Here is a 20,687-nt window from a genome sequence, read left to right as displayed (position 1 = left end):
TTCATCCTCTTATGGGACATCTTCAGTCACAAATACAAATACAAAACATTAAAAATATGGCAAGGACACGTTGAAATAAGTAAGTAAGTCCTTGTATCCTGTGACGCGGCGTGATGGCGTCTTGTCAATCTTCAATGTTAAAATGGTGTGGCGTGAACATGATATGAGGCATGAAGTCCAATTAAAATCATAGGTAAAAAGTGTTGTTCAAAACAACGAATTGTCAATTATAAAACACCGTAAGTGGCTGTGCGAATAAAATTATGTGCATATTGTACATAAAACAGTGTTGTGGTGATGCCACTTTATTGATTAGGAGGTGGAGTTATACTGATGATGCAAGCTGAACCTGATTGTGTGTTGACAATAGGGGCCTAAAAAAGAAAAACAAAAATATGAATGAACTGAAGAATAAAATTTAATTAAAATGTGAAATAAGTGCCCATCTAGTCACTCACCTCCTTGACCATCCTACGTCGACCGCTCCACATCAAGTGCTAAAGCCGTCCTTGAAGGTCGTTGAGTACTGACTGTGAGGGGAGGTTGAGAGGAGGTTGAGGGGAGTTTGATGTAAGGGGAGAGGCGTGAGATAAAGTATTACTCGCGCAGCTTCATGAAAAGAATTTATTGATTAACTCCTCGAAAAATATATTGATATCCTCCGATATCTCATTAAGATTATAAATCGGGTTGCATTTTCGATCAATATTTATAAAAATGTTTTCTAAAATATTCAATAGATTTCCTTTCTTACATAAATGGAGAATTTGGAGATCTTGTTGTATGCCCGTGAACGTATGATTAGCATCGTCCATATGAGAACCGAATGCTGAGAATCTGCCGCACTTTGACGCATTAACATGTTCATTATACCATATGTTAAAATTGCGGCCTGTCTGCCCAATATAACTGGTAGAACACTGCTGGCACTTTAATTTGTAAACACGTGATTTCTGAAATTTGCTACTGCCGTTATTGATAGTATGCTGATTGAAGAAAAGATGAGCGTTGTTATTGGTTGTTTTAAAAGAAACTTTCATATTAAGTTTCTTGAAAACATTTGTGATTTCATATATTTTACTGTGACTATAGGTAAAAAGGGCGTAACTATCTTCTTTCTTTTTGGTATCCTTGGATAATGTGGAAATTTATTTTTTCTCAATTTTGCTAATAATTTTATCCACAAATTGCCTATTGAATCCGTTTCTTTTTGCTATAAAATAAATAGTATCCAACTTATTTTTACGATCTGCTTCTGACATGGGTGTATTCTAAGCTCTATAAATCATACTGTAAAAGGAGGCCCTCTTATGTGCTGCCGGGTGTAAGAAATTTTGTCTAATTATGTTTGCCGTTTGAGTGGGTTTCCTGAATGTTTTAAACCCAAGTTTATTTGGGTCATTAATAATTGTAATGTCAAGAAAATTTAATGCTTTATTATTTTCACTATCAAAGGAAAATTTAATCTGTGAATCCATATCGTTTAATTGTTCTAATACCTCCTGTCCGTTAGTAATGCTATAGTAAACACATCATCTACGTATCACAAACAGGTAATTATTCCTTTAATGCTGTTGACTTTGCTATTTTCAAGAAATTCCATATAAATTTCCGCCATAATTCCCTATAGGAAGACACTCCTGTTTATATATTTGGCCGCTGAGGGTAAAGTAATTATTAGCGACGACGAACTCCAAAATATTAATAAAATCGGCTATCTCTTGCCTACTCAAATTACTGTATTTAAGTAGATTATTCTTTAAAAGATTTATCGTTTTTGATACTGGAATATTTGAGAACATATTTTTGACGTCAAATGAATACATCTTACGGTTCAATTGCATGTTTAAATATTTAATACGATCGCAAAATTCTTCGGAATTCTTAATAGACCTATTACCCTGAACTCTATAATTTTTTTAAAAATTGTGTATAAATCTAGACGTCATATATATATATATAGGGCTATTTCTGAAATTAATGATAGGTCTTATAGGTATATTCTCTTTATGCATCTTCAGTAGTAGTCTAGCCATCGGAATACCTGGGTTCATATTAACAAGTTTTTGGGACTCTCTTTCATTAAGGATGAAAGAAGATCGTTTAAGAGGTTTCTCTGGATGATATTCGTTGGGTCTTTTTTTTTTTAAATTTTGAATGAATTCTCTGCAAAAACATAGATGATACGTTTACAATAATTGGCTATAGCATTACTAACGGACAGGAGGTATTAGAACAATTAAACAATATGGATTCACAGATTTTTTCTATTGAAAGTGAAAATAATAAAACATTAAATTTTCTTGACGTTACAATTATTAATGACTAATAAACTTAGGTTTAAAATATTCAGGAAACCCACTCAAACGGCAAATGTAATTAGACAAAATTCCGTACACCCGGCAGCACATAAGAAAGCCTCCTTTTACAGTATGATTTACAGCATAAAAATGAGTTGGATACTGTTTATTATTTTATAGCAAAAAGAAACTGATTCAACAGGCAATTTGTGGATAAAACGATTAGCATACATACATACATAATCATTACAGACTGTTATGCCTTTCAGCATTCAGTCTGCAAGCCTCTGTGAATTTACTAAACGTCGCCACAATCCTCGATTTACAACTAGTGTTGTGGCCTCATTTAGCTCTATACCTCTTATCTTTAAATCATTAGAAACCGAGTCTAATCATCGTCGTCTTTGTCTACCTCTACTTCTCTTACCCTCCATAGCAGAGTCCATTATTCTCCTAGGTAAACTATCCTCCTCCATTCGCCTCACGTGACCCCACCACCGAAACCGGTTTATGCGTACAGCTTCATCCATCGACTTCATTCCTAAATTAGCCTTTATCTCCTCATTCCGAGTACCCTCCTGCCGTTGTTCCCACCTGTTTGTACCAGCAATCATTCTTGCTACTTTCATGTCTGTTACTTCTAACTTATGAATAAGATAACTTGAGTCCACCCAGCTTTCGCTCCCGTAAAGCGAAGTTGGTCTGAAAACAGACTGATGTAAAGATAGTTTCATCTGGGAGCTGACTTCCTTCTTACAGAATACTGTTGATCGCAGCTGCGAGATCACTGCATTAGCTTTACGACACCTTGAATCAATCTCACCTACTATATTACCATCCTGGGAGAACACACAACCTAAATACTTGAAATTATCGACCTGTTCTAGCTTTGTATCACCAATCTGACATTCAATTCTGTTGAATTTCTTACCTACTGACATCAATTTAGTCTTCAAGAGGCTAATTTTCATACCATACTCATTGCACCTATTTTCAAGTTCCACGATATTAGACTGTAGGCTTTCGGCACAATCTGCCATTAAGACCAAGTCGTCAGCATAGGTCAGACTGCTTACTACATTTCCATCTAACTGAATCCCTCCTTGCCATTTTATACCTTTCAGCAGATGATCCATGTAAACTACAAACAGCAAAGGTGAAAGATTACAGCCTTGTCTAACCCCTGTAAGTACCCTGAACCAAGAACTCATTCTACCATCAATTCTCAATGAAGCCCAATTGTCAACATAAATGCCTTTGATTGCTTTTAATAATCTGCCTTTAATTCCATAGTCCCCCAGTATGGCGAACATCTTTTCCCTCGGTACCCTGTCGTATGCTTTCTCTAGATCTACGAAACAAACACAACTGCCTATTCCTCTCGTAGCATTTTTCAATTACCTGGCGCATACTGAAAATCTGATCCTGACAGCCTCTCTGTGGTCTGAAACCACACTGGTCTTCATCCAGCTTCCTCTCAACGACTGATCGCACCCTCCCTTCCAGATGCCAGTGAATACTTTGCCTGGTATACTAATCAGTGAGATACCTCAATAGTTGTTGCAATCCTACCTGTTCCCTTGCAATTACTGTTTTGCCCAATCTGAAGGTACCTTACCAACACTCCAGGCTAATTTTACTACTCTATGAAGCCATTTCATCCCTGTCTTCCCACTATACTTCACTATTTCAGGTCTAATGTCATCTATTCCTGCTGCCTTATGACAATGGAGTTTATTTACCATTCTTTCCACTTCCTCAAGCATAATTTCACCAACATTATTTTCCTCCTCCCCATGAGCTTGGCTGTTCACAACACCACCAGGATGATTTCCTTTTACAATGAGAAGATGTTCAAAATATTCCCTCCACCTCTCCAGTGATTCCCTGGGATCTATTATGAGTTCACCTGAATTACTCAAAACACTGTTCATTTCCTTTTTCCCTCTCTTCCTAAGATTCTTTATTACTGTCCAGAAAGGTTTCCCTGCTGCTTGACCTAGCCTTTCCAGGATGTTACCAAAATCTTCCCACGACTTCTTTTTGGATTCAACAACTATTTGTTTCGCTCTGTTTCTTTCATCTACATACAACTCCCTGTCTGCCTCGGCCCTTGTTTGGAGTCATTTCTGATAAGCCTTCTTTTTACGTTTACAAGCTGCTCTCACTTCATAATTCAACCATGATGTTTGCCTTTTCCCATCTTTACACACAGTTGTTCCTAGGCATTCCCTTGCTGTTTCCACTACAGCATCCCTGTATGCCACCCACCCATTCACTTTCTATATCCTGAACCTGCTTACTGTCTACTGTTCTAAACTTCTCACTAATCATATCCATGTACTTCCGTCTAATTTCCTCTTCCTGGAGATTTTCTACCCTTATTCATTTGCAGATAGATTTCACTTTTTCTACCTTAGGCCTAGAGATACTTAGTTCACTACAGATCAGATAGTGCTCTGTGTTGTGTTGGAGTCATCAGTCCATAGACTGGTTTGATGCAGCTCTCCATGCCACCCTATCCTGTGCTAACCTTTTCATTTCTACGTAACTATTGCATCCTACATCTGCTCTAATCTGCTTGTCATATTCATATCTTGGTCTACCCCTACCGTTCTTACCCCCTACACTTCCTTCAAAAACCAACTGAACAAGTCCTGGGTGTCTTAAGATGTGTCCTATCATTCTATCTCTTCTTCTCGTCAAATTTAGCCAAATCGATCTCCTCTCACCAATTCGATTCAGTATCTCTTCATTCGTGATTCGATCTATCCATCTCGCCTTCAGCATTCTTCTGTAACACCACATTTCAAAAGCTTCTATTCTCTTTCTTTCTGAGCCAGTTATCGTCAGTGTTTCACTTCCATACAATGCCACGCTCCACACGAAAGTCTTCAAAAACATCTTTCTAATTCCGATATCAATTTTTGAAGTGAGCAAATTTCTTTTCTTAAGAAAGCTCTTCCTTGCTTGTGCTAGTCTGCATTTTATGTCCTCCTTACTTCTGCCATCGTTAGTTATTTTACTACCCAAGTAACAATATTCATCTACTTCCTTTAAGACTTCATTTCCTAATCTAATATTTCCTGCATCACCTGCCTTCGTTCGACTGCACTCCATTACTTTTGTTTTGGACTTATTTATTTTCATCTTGTACTCCTTACCCAAGACTTCATCCATACCATTCCGCAACTTCTCGAGTTCTTCTGCAGTCTCAGATAAAATAACAATATCATCGGCAAATCTCAAGGTTTTGATTTCCTCTCCTTGGACTGCGATTCCCTTTCCAAATTTCTCTTTGATTTCCTTTACTGCCTGTTCTATGTAAACATTGAAAAGGAGAGGGGATAAACTGCAGCCTTGCCTCACTCCTTTCTGGATTGCTGCTTCTTTTTCAAAGCCCTCGATTCTTATCACTGCAGACTGATTTTTATACAGATTGTAGATAATTCTTCGTTCTCGGTATCTGATCCCAATCACCTTTAGAATCTTAAATAGCTTGGTCCAATCAACATTATCGAATGCCTTTTCTAGATCTACAAATGCCATGTACGTGGGCTTGTCCTTCTTGATTCGATCCTCTAAGATCAGACGTAAAGTCAGGATAGCTTCACGTGTTCCTACATTTCTTCTGAAGCCAAATTGATCTTCTCCCAACTCAGCTTCAACTTGTTTTTCCATTCTTCTGTAAATAATACGTGTTAAAATTTTGCAGGCATGAGATACTAAACTAATGGTGCAGTAGTTTTCACACCTGTCAGCACCGGCTTTCTTGGGAATAGGTATAACAACATTATGCTGAAAATCGGATGGGACTTCTCCTGTCTCATACATCTTGCAGACTAAATGAAATAACCTTGCCATGCTGGTTTCTCCTAAGGCAGTCAGTAATTCAGAGGGAATATCATCAATTCCAGGTGCCTTGTTCCTATTGAGGTCACTCACAGCTCTGTCAAACTCTGACCTCAAAATTGGGTCTCCCTTTTCATCAGCATCAACAGCCTCTTCATGTTCCAGAACCAAATTATCTACATCTTTACCTTGATACAACTGTTGGATATGCTCCTGCCATCTTTCTGCTTTGTCTTCTTTCCCTAGGAGTGGTTTTCCATCTGAGCTCTTAATATTCATACACCTAGATTTCCTTTCTCCAAAGGTTTCCTTGATTTTCCTGTATGCAGCATCTACCTTTCCCAGGACCATACAGCCTTCGAAATCCTTGCATTTCTCCTTCAGCCATTCTTCCTTAGCTGCCTTGCACTTTCTATCCACTTCATTCTTTAATCGCCTGTATTCTTTTCTGCCCTCTTCATTTCTAGCATTCTTGTATTTTCGTCGTTCAATCAGGTCTAGTATCTCCTGAGTTATCCACTGATTCTTAGTTGATCTTTTCTTCCTTCCTAACATTTCTTCAGCAGAACTACTGACTTCACTTTTCATGACTCTCCACTCTTCCTCTATAGTGTTTCCTTCAGCCTTTTCATTTAGTCCTTGTGCAACATGTTCCTTGAAACAATCCCTCACATTCTTTTCTTTCAACTTGTCTAGATCCCATCTTTTTGCATTCTTTCCTTTCTTCAATTTCTTCAACTTCAGATGGCATTTCATGACCAACAAGTTGTGGTCAGAGTCCACGTCTGCTCCTGGGAATGTTTTGCAATCCAACACCTGGTTTCTGAGTTACGGCTGTAGTTTCACGTTGCTTTCAGCCGTGTAGCAGTATCAACACAGCTAAGCCATGTTGAGTATTATTACAAGGCCGTATCAGTCAATCATCCAGACTGCCGCCCTTGCAACTACCGAAAGGCTGCTACCGCCCTTTCGATGAACCATTCGTTAGTCTGGTCTCTCAACAGATATCCATCCGATATGGTTGCACCTGCGGCTCGGCTATCTGCATCATTGGGACACGCAAGCCTCCCCACCGTGGCAAGGTCACATGGTTCGCAGAGGAGGAGTGGTCTGTATCATCGAAAAATCCCCGGAAAACTCGTACATTCCTAACAGATTTCCTGAATTCGAAGTCTGTTAAGATATAGTCTATTATTCAAGAATGTATTCATAACAGCTAAACCCATACTAGCACAGAAGTCCAGCAAATGCTTCCCATTCCCATTAGCTTCCGTATCTTCCCCACATTTACCAATCACCCTTTTGTATCCTTCAGTTCTATTCCCAACTCTCGCATTGAAATCGCCCATTAGCACTATTCTATCCTTGCTGTTGACTCTGACCATGATGTCACTCAATGCTTCATAAAACTTGTCAACTTCATCCTCATCTGCACCCTCACATGGTGAATACATGGACACAATTGTAGTCCTAATTCCTCCAACTGACAAATCTACCCACATCATTCGCTCGTTTACGTGCCTAACAGAAACTATGTTACGTGCAATGGTATTCCTGATAAAGAGCCCTACCCCAGACTTTGCCCTTCCCTTTCTAACACCCGTTAAGTACACTTTATAATCTCTTATTCTTCCTTGTTATCTCCCCTTACCCGAATATCACTTACTCCTAGCACATTCAGATGCATCCTCTTTGCTGACTCAGCCAGTTCTACTTTCTTTCTTCCATAAGCCCCATTAATATTGATAGCTCCCCATCGAATTCCATTTTGTTCGCCAAGTTGTTTCCAAGTAGTCCCTCACCTGTCAAATGGGAGTGGGACTCCGTTACTCCCATAGGTCCGAGGCTTGCTTAAAATGTTCTGAGCTTGGTCGATTCATGAAGCAGGATGCTACCCTACTTGCACATAGTCCAAGTGAGGATCTCTCCTCTTAACGGGTTATGGACCACCGGTGGATTGTATAGTCCTAGCCGCCTGAACACAAGGAGGGCCAGGACTCAGAATATGTCAGAGATGCCCACTCCCATTCCAGCAAAACTGAGAAAGAATCATTTTCCACATTAACCAAGGATACCAAACAGAAAGAATATAGTTACGCCCTTTTTACCTATAGTCACAGTAAAATATACGAAATCACAAATATTTTCAAGAAACTTAATATGAAAGTTTCTTTTAAAACAACCAATAACAACGCTCATCTTTTCTTCAATCAGCATACTATCAATAACGGCACTAGCAAATTTCAGAAATCACGTGTTTACAAATTAATGTGCCAGCAGTGTTCCACCAGTTATATTGGACAGACAGGCCGCAATTTTAACATAAGGTATAATGAACATGTTATTGCGTCAAAGTGCGGCAGATTCTCAGCATTCGGTTCTCATATGGACGATACCAATCATACATTCACGGGCATACAACAAGACCTCCAAATTCTCCATTTATGTAAGAAAGGAAATTAATGAATATTTTAGAAATTTTTTTCAAATAAATATTGATCAAAAATGCAACCCGATTTATAATCTTAATGAGATATTAGAGGATAACAATATACTTTTCGAGGAGTTAATCAATAAATTCTTTTCACGAAGTTATCGAGTAATACTTTACCTCACGCCTCTCCCCTTACATCAAACTCCCCTCAACCTCCCCTCACAGTCAGTACTCAACGACCTTCAAGGACAGCTTTAGCACTTGATGTGGAGCGGTCGATGTAGGACGGTCAAGGTGGTGAGTGACTGGATGGGCACTTATTTCACATTTTAATTAAATTTTATTCTTCAGTTCATTCATATTTTTGTTTTTCTTTTTTAGGCCCCTATTGTCAACACACAATCAGGTTCAACTTGCATCATCAGTATAACTCCACCTCCTAATCAATAAAGTGGCATCACCACAACACTGTTTTATGTACAATATGCACATAATTTTATTCGCACAGCCACTTACGGTGTTTTATAATTGACAATTCGTTATTTTGAACAACAATTTTTACCTATGATTTTAATTGGACTTCATGCCTCATATCATGTTCACGCCGCACCATTTTAACATTGAAGATTGACAAGACGCCATCACGCCGCGTCACAGGATACAAAGACTTTTTATTTATTTATTTCAACGTGTCCTCGCCATATTTTTAATGTTTTGTATTTGTGACTGAAGATGTCCCATAAGAGGACGAAACAAGTTTCATGACTGTAATTTAATGTAGTCTTTTTAATAAAGACAATTACAGTATTGTAAAGGTGGAATTATAAAATCCAAATTTTCACAAGTTGATACTTAGACAATACGGGCTCTAATATGAAGTTTATAAAGTGCAATGTTTAGTTGTGAAACATCAGTCAATTGAAATTAAAACTGGACTACGGCAGGGAGAAGGGCTCTCACCACTTATTTAATTGTGTACTAGAAATGGTAATGAGGGAATGGTTTACGTAATGTCCCCCAAAAATAAAGATTGGCCGAAAAATCAAAACAAATTGCCTGGGTTTTGCTGACGATTTAGCATTACTAGCAGTTGACATAAAAGAAGCAAAACCCCAGATATCAGAACTTCAAAACGTTGCAAATAAAACTGGCCTCAAAATATCTTTTGAAAAAACAGAAATTATGCCCCAAAAAACAACACAACTAACCAGAGCTACCATAAATGGTAATAAAATCAAAATAGTAACTTGATTTAAATATCTTGGAGAAGTAATAACACATAACCTAACTGACAAAAATCTTAATCCAAAGAAGAACAAATACTGTAGATTAGCTAAAGCACAAAAATTAACATGGGATATCTACAAAAATAAATGTGTATCAATAGTTAAAAAAAAAAAAAAAAATTAAAAAAAAAAAATCACTATAACAGTTATAAAACCAGAAGTTACATATGCAAGTGAAACATTTTTTCACCTGAATAAACAATCACTGACGGGCTACAGAAAATTGGGAGGAGGATTGGAAGAACCTGCATCAACAAAAATTACCAGAAAGATTGACAGTGATGGATAATACCCAACAAAGTCTTGTACAAAGAGCTAGAACCCATTACAGATACTATGCGTAAGAGGAGACTGGGATTCTTTGGACATATCATGAGGATGCAGGATTCAAGACTTCTGAAACAACTAGTACAACACAATCTCGTCTCAAAGAAATACCACAACAGGATGTAAATGGATCAGACAAGTAAGAGAGGATCTGAAGGAAATAGGCCTTACAACAGAAGACACCACAAATAAGATAAAACTGAATACAAGACTCAAGAATATAAACCTCCGCTTTACCCTTACACAAAATAAACCAACAACACGCATATTTTCAACTGAGGAAAGGACACGAAGATTGGAGCATCTGAAGAAGTACTGGGAGGACCGCAAAGCCCGAAAAATCCCTTCAAAGAGACCGGAACAACGGACTGACTAAAGTGATCCTATGTTGTCATAAAAGAAGAAAGTAAACTAGTTTCCTCATCCTGAGGTGGTGCAGCTCTTTTAGACAGGCCCCCAGTGGAAGGGAGTTACCTGTACCATTTTTACCGCAAATCCACCTTCCTGCCATTCGTAAATCTCTGGCAATACAGTACCGGGAATCAAACTCAGGCTCCGGAGAACTGCAGCTAATTGTGCTAACCATTATGCTGGCAGAGATTCCTATAACTACAAAACACAGAGATGTACATGACTGATGCGTGCTTGCAATGCACGGGTCGGACACAAAACTATTCAACTATCAGAGCTGCAGAAGGCCTACGCTACGGAGGTGGACATTTCGTATCTATGAAACACACAAGTACCGCATGACTTTGGCGCGTTTTCATTGTGTGGGTCGTATGGACTAAACTATTCACAAATGTGTGTGATTTCATTAGAGCTGCATATGGCTTGAACCCGCTTCGAAGCGGAATCGTTCTTCTGTGACGAATTACATTGGGGGTCTTGTACGAGAGATCTATTTTTTTCATTTTCCTCGTCTCTAATACGGGTCTAATACACAAGTAAATATGGTCATATAATTATGTTCTAAGAAAGATTTTTTACAAGTAGCTAACGGTACATTCTGTCTGCTGGCTGATAACCTGACATCGATCTTGGTCTGAACTGTTCTGATAAAGCTTAATGTAAATGAAGTACTTCTTGATAGATTATTGCAGAGACCACAACAACTGCTAAATTGATCAGAATCACAATGCTCCCCTAGAGCTGATCATCAGAACAAGCATGCATTAAATACGCTGCATATTCAAGTATTCAATATAATGCAAAATAAATTACTTAGGCACATAAGATTTCAATAAAATCCGTATATTACTAGGGTTCCCATTACAACTACAGTACATCTAAAATATATAAAAAGTATAACTCAAGGACGTATGATTCAGCAAATAAGACTATTCCATAACCTCAATACAGGTTATAATTTCAAATCATCCTCACCTTTCGCCTTGATCTTCAAAACCAGTTCTCCACAATTGACAACTTTGGCATCCTGAAGAGGCCGGCACATACGATCCACAGGCAGACCTTCGATGTGGCTCACCACCTCCTGACCAGCAACCACTTGTCCAAACACCACGTGCACACTGCAACAAGCAGAACAAATCAGAAAGTTAATATAACAAGAACAAAATTAATCCAGTGGCCACAATCATTAAAAACACATGCAATATGACATTATGATACTTAATTTTGGAGATATTAGATCATGTAATCTTTGTTATTGGTCTGAAGACAATCCTGGTCACAGGTTTGAAAGGCATTGCCATATTACTGTAGTGTATAAGTATTACACGACCAAATATCCCCCAAATTAAATATTATAATGTTATTTAGTAGTCGTGAAAATCTACGTCTTAAGATGTGCACTTTATTTTTTCCACTTTAGCCCTCAATATTTAGATATCAATGGTGATTCAGTTACCTAAGCGAATGAAGTATTCACACCATTGAGAGAAAAGAATTCTAGATATCTCCAAAGGAATTAAACCAAAGTAACAATATATGGTATTACTATTAAGAAATGAAATGGCATAGTTATAGTGATAAAATCTAATAATGGCCCTAAGTTAGGCAACCTAATTAATATAGTTTGTGGTTAATAGCAGCACTTCAACTATTCTGATTTTGCATTCCGTAGGAAATTAGTCTAAAATAGGGATTTTGTATAATATTACAAATAACTTACAGAACAGGTTAATCACATAATTTGAGATGCTGCTTTGACATTTCCAAAAGTAAGCTTGTAATTATATGTGGCTGTTGATATTTAGATTACAGTCACAAAATGTTGGTTTACTATGTAATCAAAACTACAGATACGTGACTATTTCAAGTATTCCTCTTGCCTTCGCCAGGATTTAATCCACGGCCGCATCAGAAGTCAGTGGGTACACCACTTGACTAAATTGTTACAATGTGTCTTCTATCCATTAATACCAAACTTCTAATGAAATATTCACTAACAAGCACAAAGAGGAAGAGGAAGGTGTAAATATCTCAATATAAATGGTGTGAAAATATCAAACCATGGAAGACATCATCACCTTCTTATTCTTCCTTCTCAATACAAATGGACATGGAAATTGCTACACCCATCAGGAGTCATAAATATTAGTTTATTTTGCATTTTTTAAAATATTTACCTGATTTAGGTCAACTCAAGACCATATCAGTGGTTTTTATTTTGTGTGTTCGTTTGTTTCTTTTGTTTGTTAAAACATCATGGGGAAACAACTGAATGCATTTCTACCAAACTTCATATTTAAACTCTACTCAACCAGGAGCAGGTTTTCATATGTTTATGATTTAAAAATCACTTCATACGATGGGGGTTAATATGAACACTAATTTAATGTATTCACACACAATATTTCTTGTAAAAATAGAATGTAAATTGTACCGTGTTTACTCGCCTGTAACTAACCCCCATGCCTTTATTTTTGACTACTACTGAAATTTGAAAAATATTTTTAAAACACAAAAATCTTTCAAGTGACCAGGCAGCAAGTGCAATATTTCAGTTAATGGTAAAAACCATGCTTCTGCACCACCTCTGCATTGGCCTTGGCTCCTCTCTCCCCCTACCCAACATTTCTCAATGCCCTTCCAGCTTCTAAACTCCACATCCCACACGTAATTAGGAAGCATCCAGTACACAACTAGGAACGAAACTGAGCAAGAGAACAAGTTTTACAACATCCTTAAGTTGCCTTTACAATTTGCTTTAGGTCACGCCAACACAGATAGGTCTTATGGCGATGATGGGATAGAAAAGTGTTACGAATGAGAAGAAAGTAACCATGGCCTTAAGGTACAGCCCTGGCCTTCAACTTGAATGTGTTAGAATATGCTGCAGAAAGTGGGCTGAGAGTGGTAAGTCATAAATATGAAGTGCAAACATGTATAATTTGGTATTGGTACACCCAGAGACACAAATTATTGGGAGTTGAAATATCTTTAAAGAAATATAATTCCTTCCATAGGAATTTGACAGAAAGGTAGAAGGAAGACGACCCGTGGGAAGGCCACAAAGGAAATGGATAGATTTAGTTAAGAGCGATGTAATGCTGAGAGGTCATGATTGGGACAAGTTGGTGGAGGAAGAATGGTACAAGGACAGGATGAGATGGAGGAGGCTCATATACCACACCCGGGAAACTGGAGATGGTTTAGGATGATGATGATGATGATGATGATGATGATGATGATGATAATTCCTTCCATGATGTGACGAAAGGAAAATACAAAAATGTTGACATAAAAGTTCTGGAATGGGTTAGGCCAGCTGCACACCGGTATGAAACAATATACATATTAAGTGATAAGCGGTACATGATAATTATCTTACAAGATTTATATCATTCATACTATTCTCTGCTAATCTCTTCACTCCGTATCATACGACATTTCAAGCAAACAACACGTATGAAAGTGGTGCAAACAAGATACAACATTCTTAATTTCATTAATACTGTGGGGGGGAAAAAAAGTTTTTAAAAAAATGGAGTGGCGAGTGTTAACGTCCTATGGAGCCAAGCTTTGCATTGGGAGCCGTGTAGGTTCAAACCCCACTGCCAGCTGTCCTGAGAATGGTTTCTGTGGTTTCCCAATTTCACTTCTAGACAAATGCTGGGACACTTCCAATTCATAGTCCACAGCTGATTCTTTCCCCTTTACCAAATTTCATTTATCAGCCTTCTTCAACAGCTCCCCAATTGAGGTTGATGTCAGGAAAGACATCTGGCCATAAAAACAAGCCATATAAATTCATCTTACCTCATACTTGATACCATATCAAGAAACAGGACTTAGGGGAAGACAAACAATACTGTCAAAAAAAACACTATTTTAACACATTAACTTAAAGATTACAATAAAGCCGAGGTGATATGTTTGGCCTGAAAGACTACTGCAAGAAAATTTAATTAAATGATGATGATGATGATGATTGTTGTTGTTTAAAGCGACCTAACAGTGAAGTCATCGGCCCTTAATGGTACGAAGTGCAATGAAATGAAACAATAATTAAAACTTCAAAATATATCCACTGACTAGAATTTAAAATGAATGGTGATGAAAAATGACCCTGAATCCAAAACAATCAGTGGATCCAATTCACAAGCCTTATTTTCTGAGATGATGCTTGTTGTCTAAAGGGGTAAAAATCAAGGTCACCGCCCCCTCATAATGGTACTAATCACTAGTAAAGTTCCTCATATAGTGATAATAATCACGGGTAACTTAGACCTGTGGTAATTTAGGTAATTTATACCCATGGTGCACCTCCCTCAATGATACTGATCACTGACCCACGGTGTACCTTACGTAATGGTACTAATCACAAGTAATCTCATGGTTCCAAATCCATCATCCCTTGGTCGCCCCTTTTAGTCACCTGTTATGCAGAGAACACCGTGGATGTATTCTTCGTCTGCATCCCCCACCCACAGTGGGGTTTGAATCAAATTAATTACAATATATGGATGCACCCAACACTTTCTTCTCTTCCATCAGTTCTTCAAATACCAACACATCACAACTATATCATCTTCACGAGTTCATTACTGAAACTGACTGGAAAGTTAGTCTTGTAGCAGAGATCATACAGCTTTGGTGTGTAGCAAAGTTATTTTATAAAATTACTGCATATTGCTCGCAACTTAAGATATACATTGTATAGTATTGTAGTGCAGCTGGCCTTAGGGAAGCAAGAGACAACAGTAATGCTGTAAATTATGAAATAAAATTTAAAGTGTGTGAAATTGCATTAAGTCTTGGCATTGCGTGTAAAGATTATAAAGTATGTAGTGGATGGACAGAACACTTTATGCACCGGAATGGACCAAGAGTCGGCAGCTTCCATCAGATTATATCGACTAAGTGATTAAATTTCACAGATTTGTCTGAAGACTTTGGACAATGCAACACAGTGCAAATTTGAATTCTGTGCCATATTATGCAGCTATGGTGCGATGTTTAGTAATGTGACAAGTCACCTGTGGTAATGAAGGTGGGGACTGATATAAAAATATTAATATAACTTCTTGCATGAATAAAGAATAGATTTAAATAATTATTTTTTGTGTTGATTTAAAGACACTAGTTGTTCCTTTTTCTGCTTCTAAACTATATCAAACTAACCTATTTTATGTGAAATTTTCACCTATTATACCCTCCCCTATTTCTGAAGTTGAAAATTAGGAGGGAGGTGTTCCAGGTGAGTAAATACGGTATGTGAAAGTTCTTTATTTTGAATCAGTTTTGATCCATACTTATTTCCACTTACTCTTCAAATGACTGAGAAAATTACAATTTTCTACAAGATTTATGTTCTGTCGCGAGTGACTGACTCTCCCGCAGCTCAACAGCGAGACTACCAGTTGTTATGGCAACGTCTCAGCCTGCTTGCCAACAAGGAAGTAACATACTCCCACATTTGTCATCATTCATGTAAAGTCATGACTGTTCGTAGGATAGTATGCAAGAGACATATCAAGCTGTCATTCTGCAGCATGCCTCCCAAAAGTCTAACCCCTCATCCACGTCGTGGGAGGTGGGCAACAGCATGAAGTAAGGATTGCCTGCAGGGTTGATGTACAGTGGGGACAGTGTGTGCCCCATGACCGCTACAGTAGCTGTGAAGGCTAACGAGGCTCTGGTGAAGTCCCCAATGGCAGATGCGGAAGAGAAAGAGACTTTAGGAACGGCAAGGCGTAGACGAGGCAGTGGTCTTCCCGTGGGGTTTAAAGAAACTAGGGGAACCACTGCCTTGTGGTGAAGAGGGATCTTCAAAGGCTAAGGGAGACAACCAATACAGAAAACAGCAGGCTTGGGGGCTTAGGTGGCAGTCCCACTACCAAGCTCGGGTTGCTGTGGGCTAATAACTTGCACAGCCTTAAATATAAACTGTTAAAGAAACCGAAGCGATACAGAACCGGATGGATAATAAGTTGATAACTTTTGGCATGAAATAGAAAACAAGAATAGGTTTTTGGAATGTCAGAACCCTGAGAGGGAGCAGTAGATTAAAGCAAGTGGCTAAAGTGATGGATAAATACAGGCTGGATATCCTTGGATTGAGTGAAGTACGGTGGCCAGACTTCGGAGAAATAACCAAACCCAAACCCCATGGCACTACAGCCCTTGAAGGGCCTTGGCCTACCAAGTGACCGCTGCTCAGCCCGAAGGCCTGCAGATTACGAGGTGTCGTGTGGTCAGCACGACGAATCCTCTCGGCCGTTATTCTTGGACGCTGCATGATTTTAAAAGGCACTACGAGAGCATTTCATTTTATTACGTTAATTGATGTTGAAACACCATCTAGCAGTTCTGAGTCAGCTGGTGGTTATTTATAGCGGCGTCCAATGACTTGCGTACGGCTAACACCACTCAAGTAGATTTAGTGACCGACTACAGGATCAACATTTACCAGTTCCTGTTTTACAATTGAAATTGTAATGATTAGCAGTGATGGAACTAACAGTCCTATGAATATTAGTACATGAAAGAGTCTCGATGATGAGCATACTCAAGATGCTAAGAATTTAGAGCCTAATTTATTTTCAAATTTATTCATAATTTCATCCTAGTTTTTTATGTCAATTATTGTGTGCATGTACATTTGTTTAATTATTAGATGTTTTACATTAAGGCTGAAGATGGCCAGCCCAGGCCGAAACTAGTCCCTAGTTAATGTAATTCAATATATTGCATTTTATAGTATTGAAAGGTGGACCATTACGATATTAATTTTATTATTACTGTGATTACAATTCAATACGGATCAGAATCATGAAGTTTATATCTTATGACATCCTATCAACTGTCAACTTATGGAAAATTACCGTGAACCTCCTCCGCAACACAGTGTGACGCGTGGGCAAAACAAGTAAAATGCACCATTTTAGAGTAGAGAGCATAAAGCGAATTAGCACCCTTGACTATGTACAGGGCTGCTGCATCTGATGGCCAGGCAGGTATCAATTTTTGGTAATGAGACAAAGTGTCTCATAGTGCATTGGCACTGCCGATGGCTCCAATTAGCCTACGCAGCGGCCTCCACGGTATGCAATAACCATGCATCTTGGTGGGTGTGCTATTTACCAACTGATGAACCCAACTTAGCACACTGGGGCGAAACACTGGCAACCAGGAATGAGTTAGCTGGAAAATTTATAATGTCCAATAACATACCCTTTATATTGGTATTAATGTCAGCTTTTCCGTAATAATTCCCCCTTTGACTGTAATTCCGTAATAGTGAGGTGAAATCCGTAATAGCTGGCACCTCCGTGAATTACATGTAACTATTGTATGCAAAAAAAAAAAAAACCCTCTGTGAATGTTACACATCCCGTTCGATGGATAGGAAGGGGAGGACCTGTCACCTGGCCTGCTAGATCGCCCAATTTGATGCCACTGGACTTCTTCCTATGGGGCTATTTGAAGGATTTAGTGTACGCTCACCCCCACCCATGGCACTACATCCCTTGAAGGGCCTTGGCCTGCTAAGCGACCGCTGCTCAGCCCGAAGGCCTGCAGATTGCGAGGTGTCATGTGGTCAGCACGACGAATCCTCTCGGCCGTTATTCTTGGCTTTCGAGACCGGGGCCGCTATCTCACCGTCAGATAGCTCCTCAATTCTAATCACGTAGGCTGAGTGGACCTTGAACCAGCCCTCAGGTTCAGGTAAAAATCCCTGACCTGGCCAGGAATCGAACTCGGGGCCTCCGGGTAAGAGGCTGGCACGCTACCCCTACACCACGGAGCCGGCTTAGTGTAGGCTCAGCAGCCGGAAAATCCTGAAAGCCTTCAAAACCTTTTTATGGAAGCCTGTGAATCCGTAACACATACGATACAAAGAGCCTGAATGACAGTTCAACGGCGCGCTGAAACATGCATTACTGCATAAGGTCATCTATTCGAACACTTACTGTGCTATCAGGCTGTTGCTCAGTCAAGTGGATTCAAACTCCCAACCATTCTATCCTCGTCCAGCCCTGCTTATAAAACATCCACATAAGCAGCCCTAATGGCCTAGAACAGTGCCAAATTGAATAAATAAATAAATAAATAAATAAATAAGTAAATAAATAAATAAATAAATAAATAAATAAATAAATAAATAAATAAATAAATAAATAATCAAATCAGTAAATAAATAAATAAAAATATAAAATGAATTCATTAATTAAATAACCAACGCCGTGAGGGCATTCGGATACATTGGCTCTGTGGATGATTCTCGAAGTACGAAATGCGAAAAAATTTACAGGCTCAAGTGGGATTCGAACCCACATACCAAACGCAGCTGTATTAACTGCACTGCTCTTAACCTATGACACCACAGCGACTCCAGCGTGTACGTTTCCAGGAAGCCTACTAGATGGACTACTACTTCCGCTTCACAAATGCACCCATACATGTTTTCTATCAGTATGCCATCGCTTCTAGCATTCATTTCATACCCTACTGAAAACTCATAATTGGCACATACTTTTTACATACCCGTATGACAGTTTGATGGATTGTGTAAATGCCTGTCGCATATGGTACATGTTTTTACAACGGTAATGGTGCAGTGAGTGATTTTTTTTTTTGCTAGGGGCTTTACGTCGCGCCGACACAGATAGGTCTTATGGCGACGATGGGATAGGAAAGGCCTAGGAGTTGGAAGGATGCGGCCGTGGCCTTAATTAAGGTACAGCCCCAGCATTTGCCTGGTGTGAAAATGGGAAACCACGGAAAACCATTTTCAGGGCTGCCGATAGTGGGATTCGAACCTACTATCTCCCGGATGCAAGCTCACAGCAGTGAGTGATTAAATGTGATTGTTGCTTGGTATACGGCAAAGGAGAATAGACCATAACGATACCAGTGTCATTCGGTGGGATGCCGAACAGCATAAAACGTCAGGCACAGCTGACTCACCCGGTATAGGAGCGAAAAACTAATTGACTTGGAAAATCTTATACACAACTGGAGGTAAACATTAATGTAATAAGAATAAATTTTGATGTAAGAGGGTAAGCATTATTTATTTATGGTAGTATATTTAAGAAATGTATGAACATAAAGAGGAACACATACCTAGATAAACACAATGACAGGTCAGTATAAAAAGGAGCACTAGAAAGATAAGACGAGGACAACATTACAATATTTCAGAACAAATTTATATTTTTAGAATTTGTTTTACATTGCGTCGACACCGATAGGTCTTATGGTGACGATGAGGTAGGAAAGGCCTAGCAGTGGGAAGGAAGTGGCCGCGGCCGGAAAACCATCTTCAGGGCTGCCGACAATGGGGTTCGAACCCACTATCTCCCGGATGCAAGCTCACAGCTGGCCATCCCTAACTGCATGGCCAACTCGCCCAGTCAAAAATCCTTTCATGTACAGTAAAACCTCGTTAATTCGAAGTCGTTGGGACTCAAAAATCGGACTTCGAATTACATGATTTCGAATTAACCGCCAATTCGCAATTCAGAAGTACCAACCCTCGCTGCGTTACAAAATATTCAAAGGCCCGTTACTGCATGCAGTTAACCTTGATTCACAGTTTATACCTTTCTAATGCCATGAAAAAAGAACTATTTCCAAAATGTATCTAAGAAGGTACATTTACAGTATTCAAATAATGCACTTGGACATCTCACTGGCAAATATAACCTCACGCAACGAAAGAAAGAAAGAGAGCAAGAAAAAAAGAAAAGAAAAAAAAAAAAAAGCACGATTCAAAGACGAGAAATCTATGCGGCTCCCATGTGCAAGTACTTTATTCATTGAATTACTATACTGTAAGCATTTTAGATGCCTTGTATTTACACAGAAAGTGCCCGATGTCCATAAAATCGAACTTTCCTATTGACTATCCTTGTACGATTTCCCGCCATGGCACTTCTCTTGTACTTCAGAAATGTAAACACTTGCCGCGTCACAAAGTATTCTAAGACTCATTAATACATGCAATCACCTCGATTCACGGTTTAAACCTTTCAAATGCCATGGGAAAAAAACTATTTCCAACATGTAACCAAC

General features: G+C 38.8%; 1 protein-coding gene across 4 annotated transcripts in view; it reads right to left on the bottom strand.

Annotated features, from left to right (window-relative positions):
- Positions 1-20,687, bottom strand: part of Moca-cyp (nuclear cyclophilin protein Moca-cyp) — a 414,025-nt gene that overhangs the window by 248,369 nt on the left and 144,969 nt on the right. For all 4 annotated transcript variants that reach the window (XM_067137906.2, XM_067137907.2, XM_067137908.2 and 1 more), the window contains one exon: positions 11,586-11,731. In XM_067137906.2, coding sequence (XP_066994007.2) covers positions 11,586-11,731 — 146 coding nt within the window. The remainder of the gene's footprint in view (positions 1-11,585; positions 11,732-20,687) is intronic.

This window comes from Anabrus simplex, chromosome 1 (assembly GCF_040414725.1).
Source record: "Anabrus simplex isolate iqAnaSimp1 chromosome 1, ASM4041472v1, whole genome shotgun sequence".
In the NCBI taxonomy this organism is placed as follows: Eukaryota; Metazoa; Arthropoda; class Insecta; order Orthoptera; family Tettigoniidae; genus Anabrus; species Anabrus simplex.
This window is presented reverse-complemented; position numbering and strand designations above follow the sequence as displayed.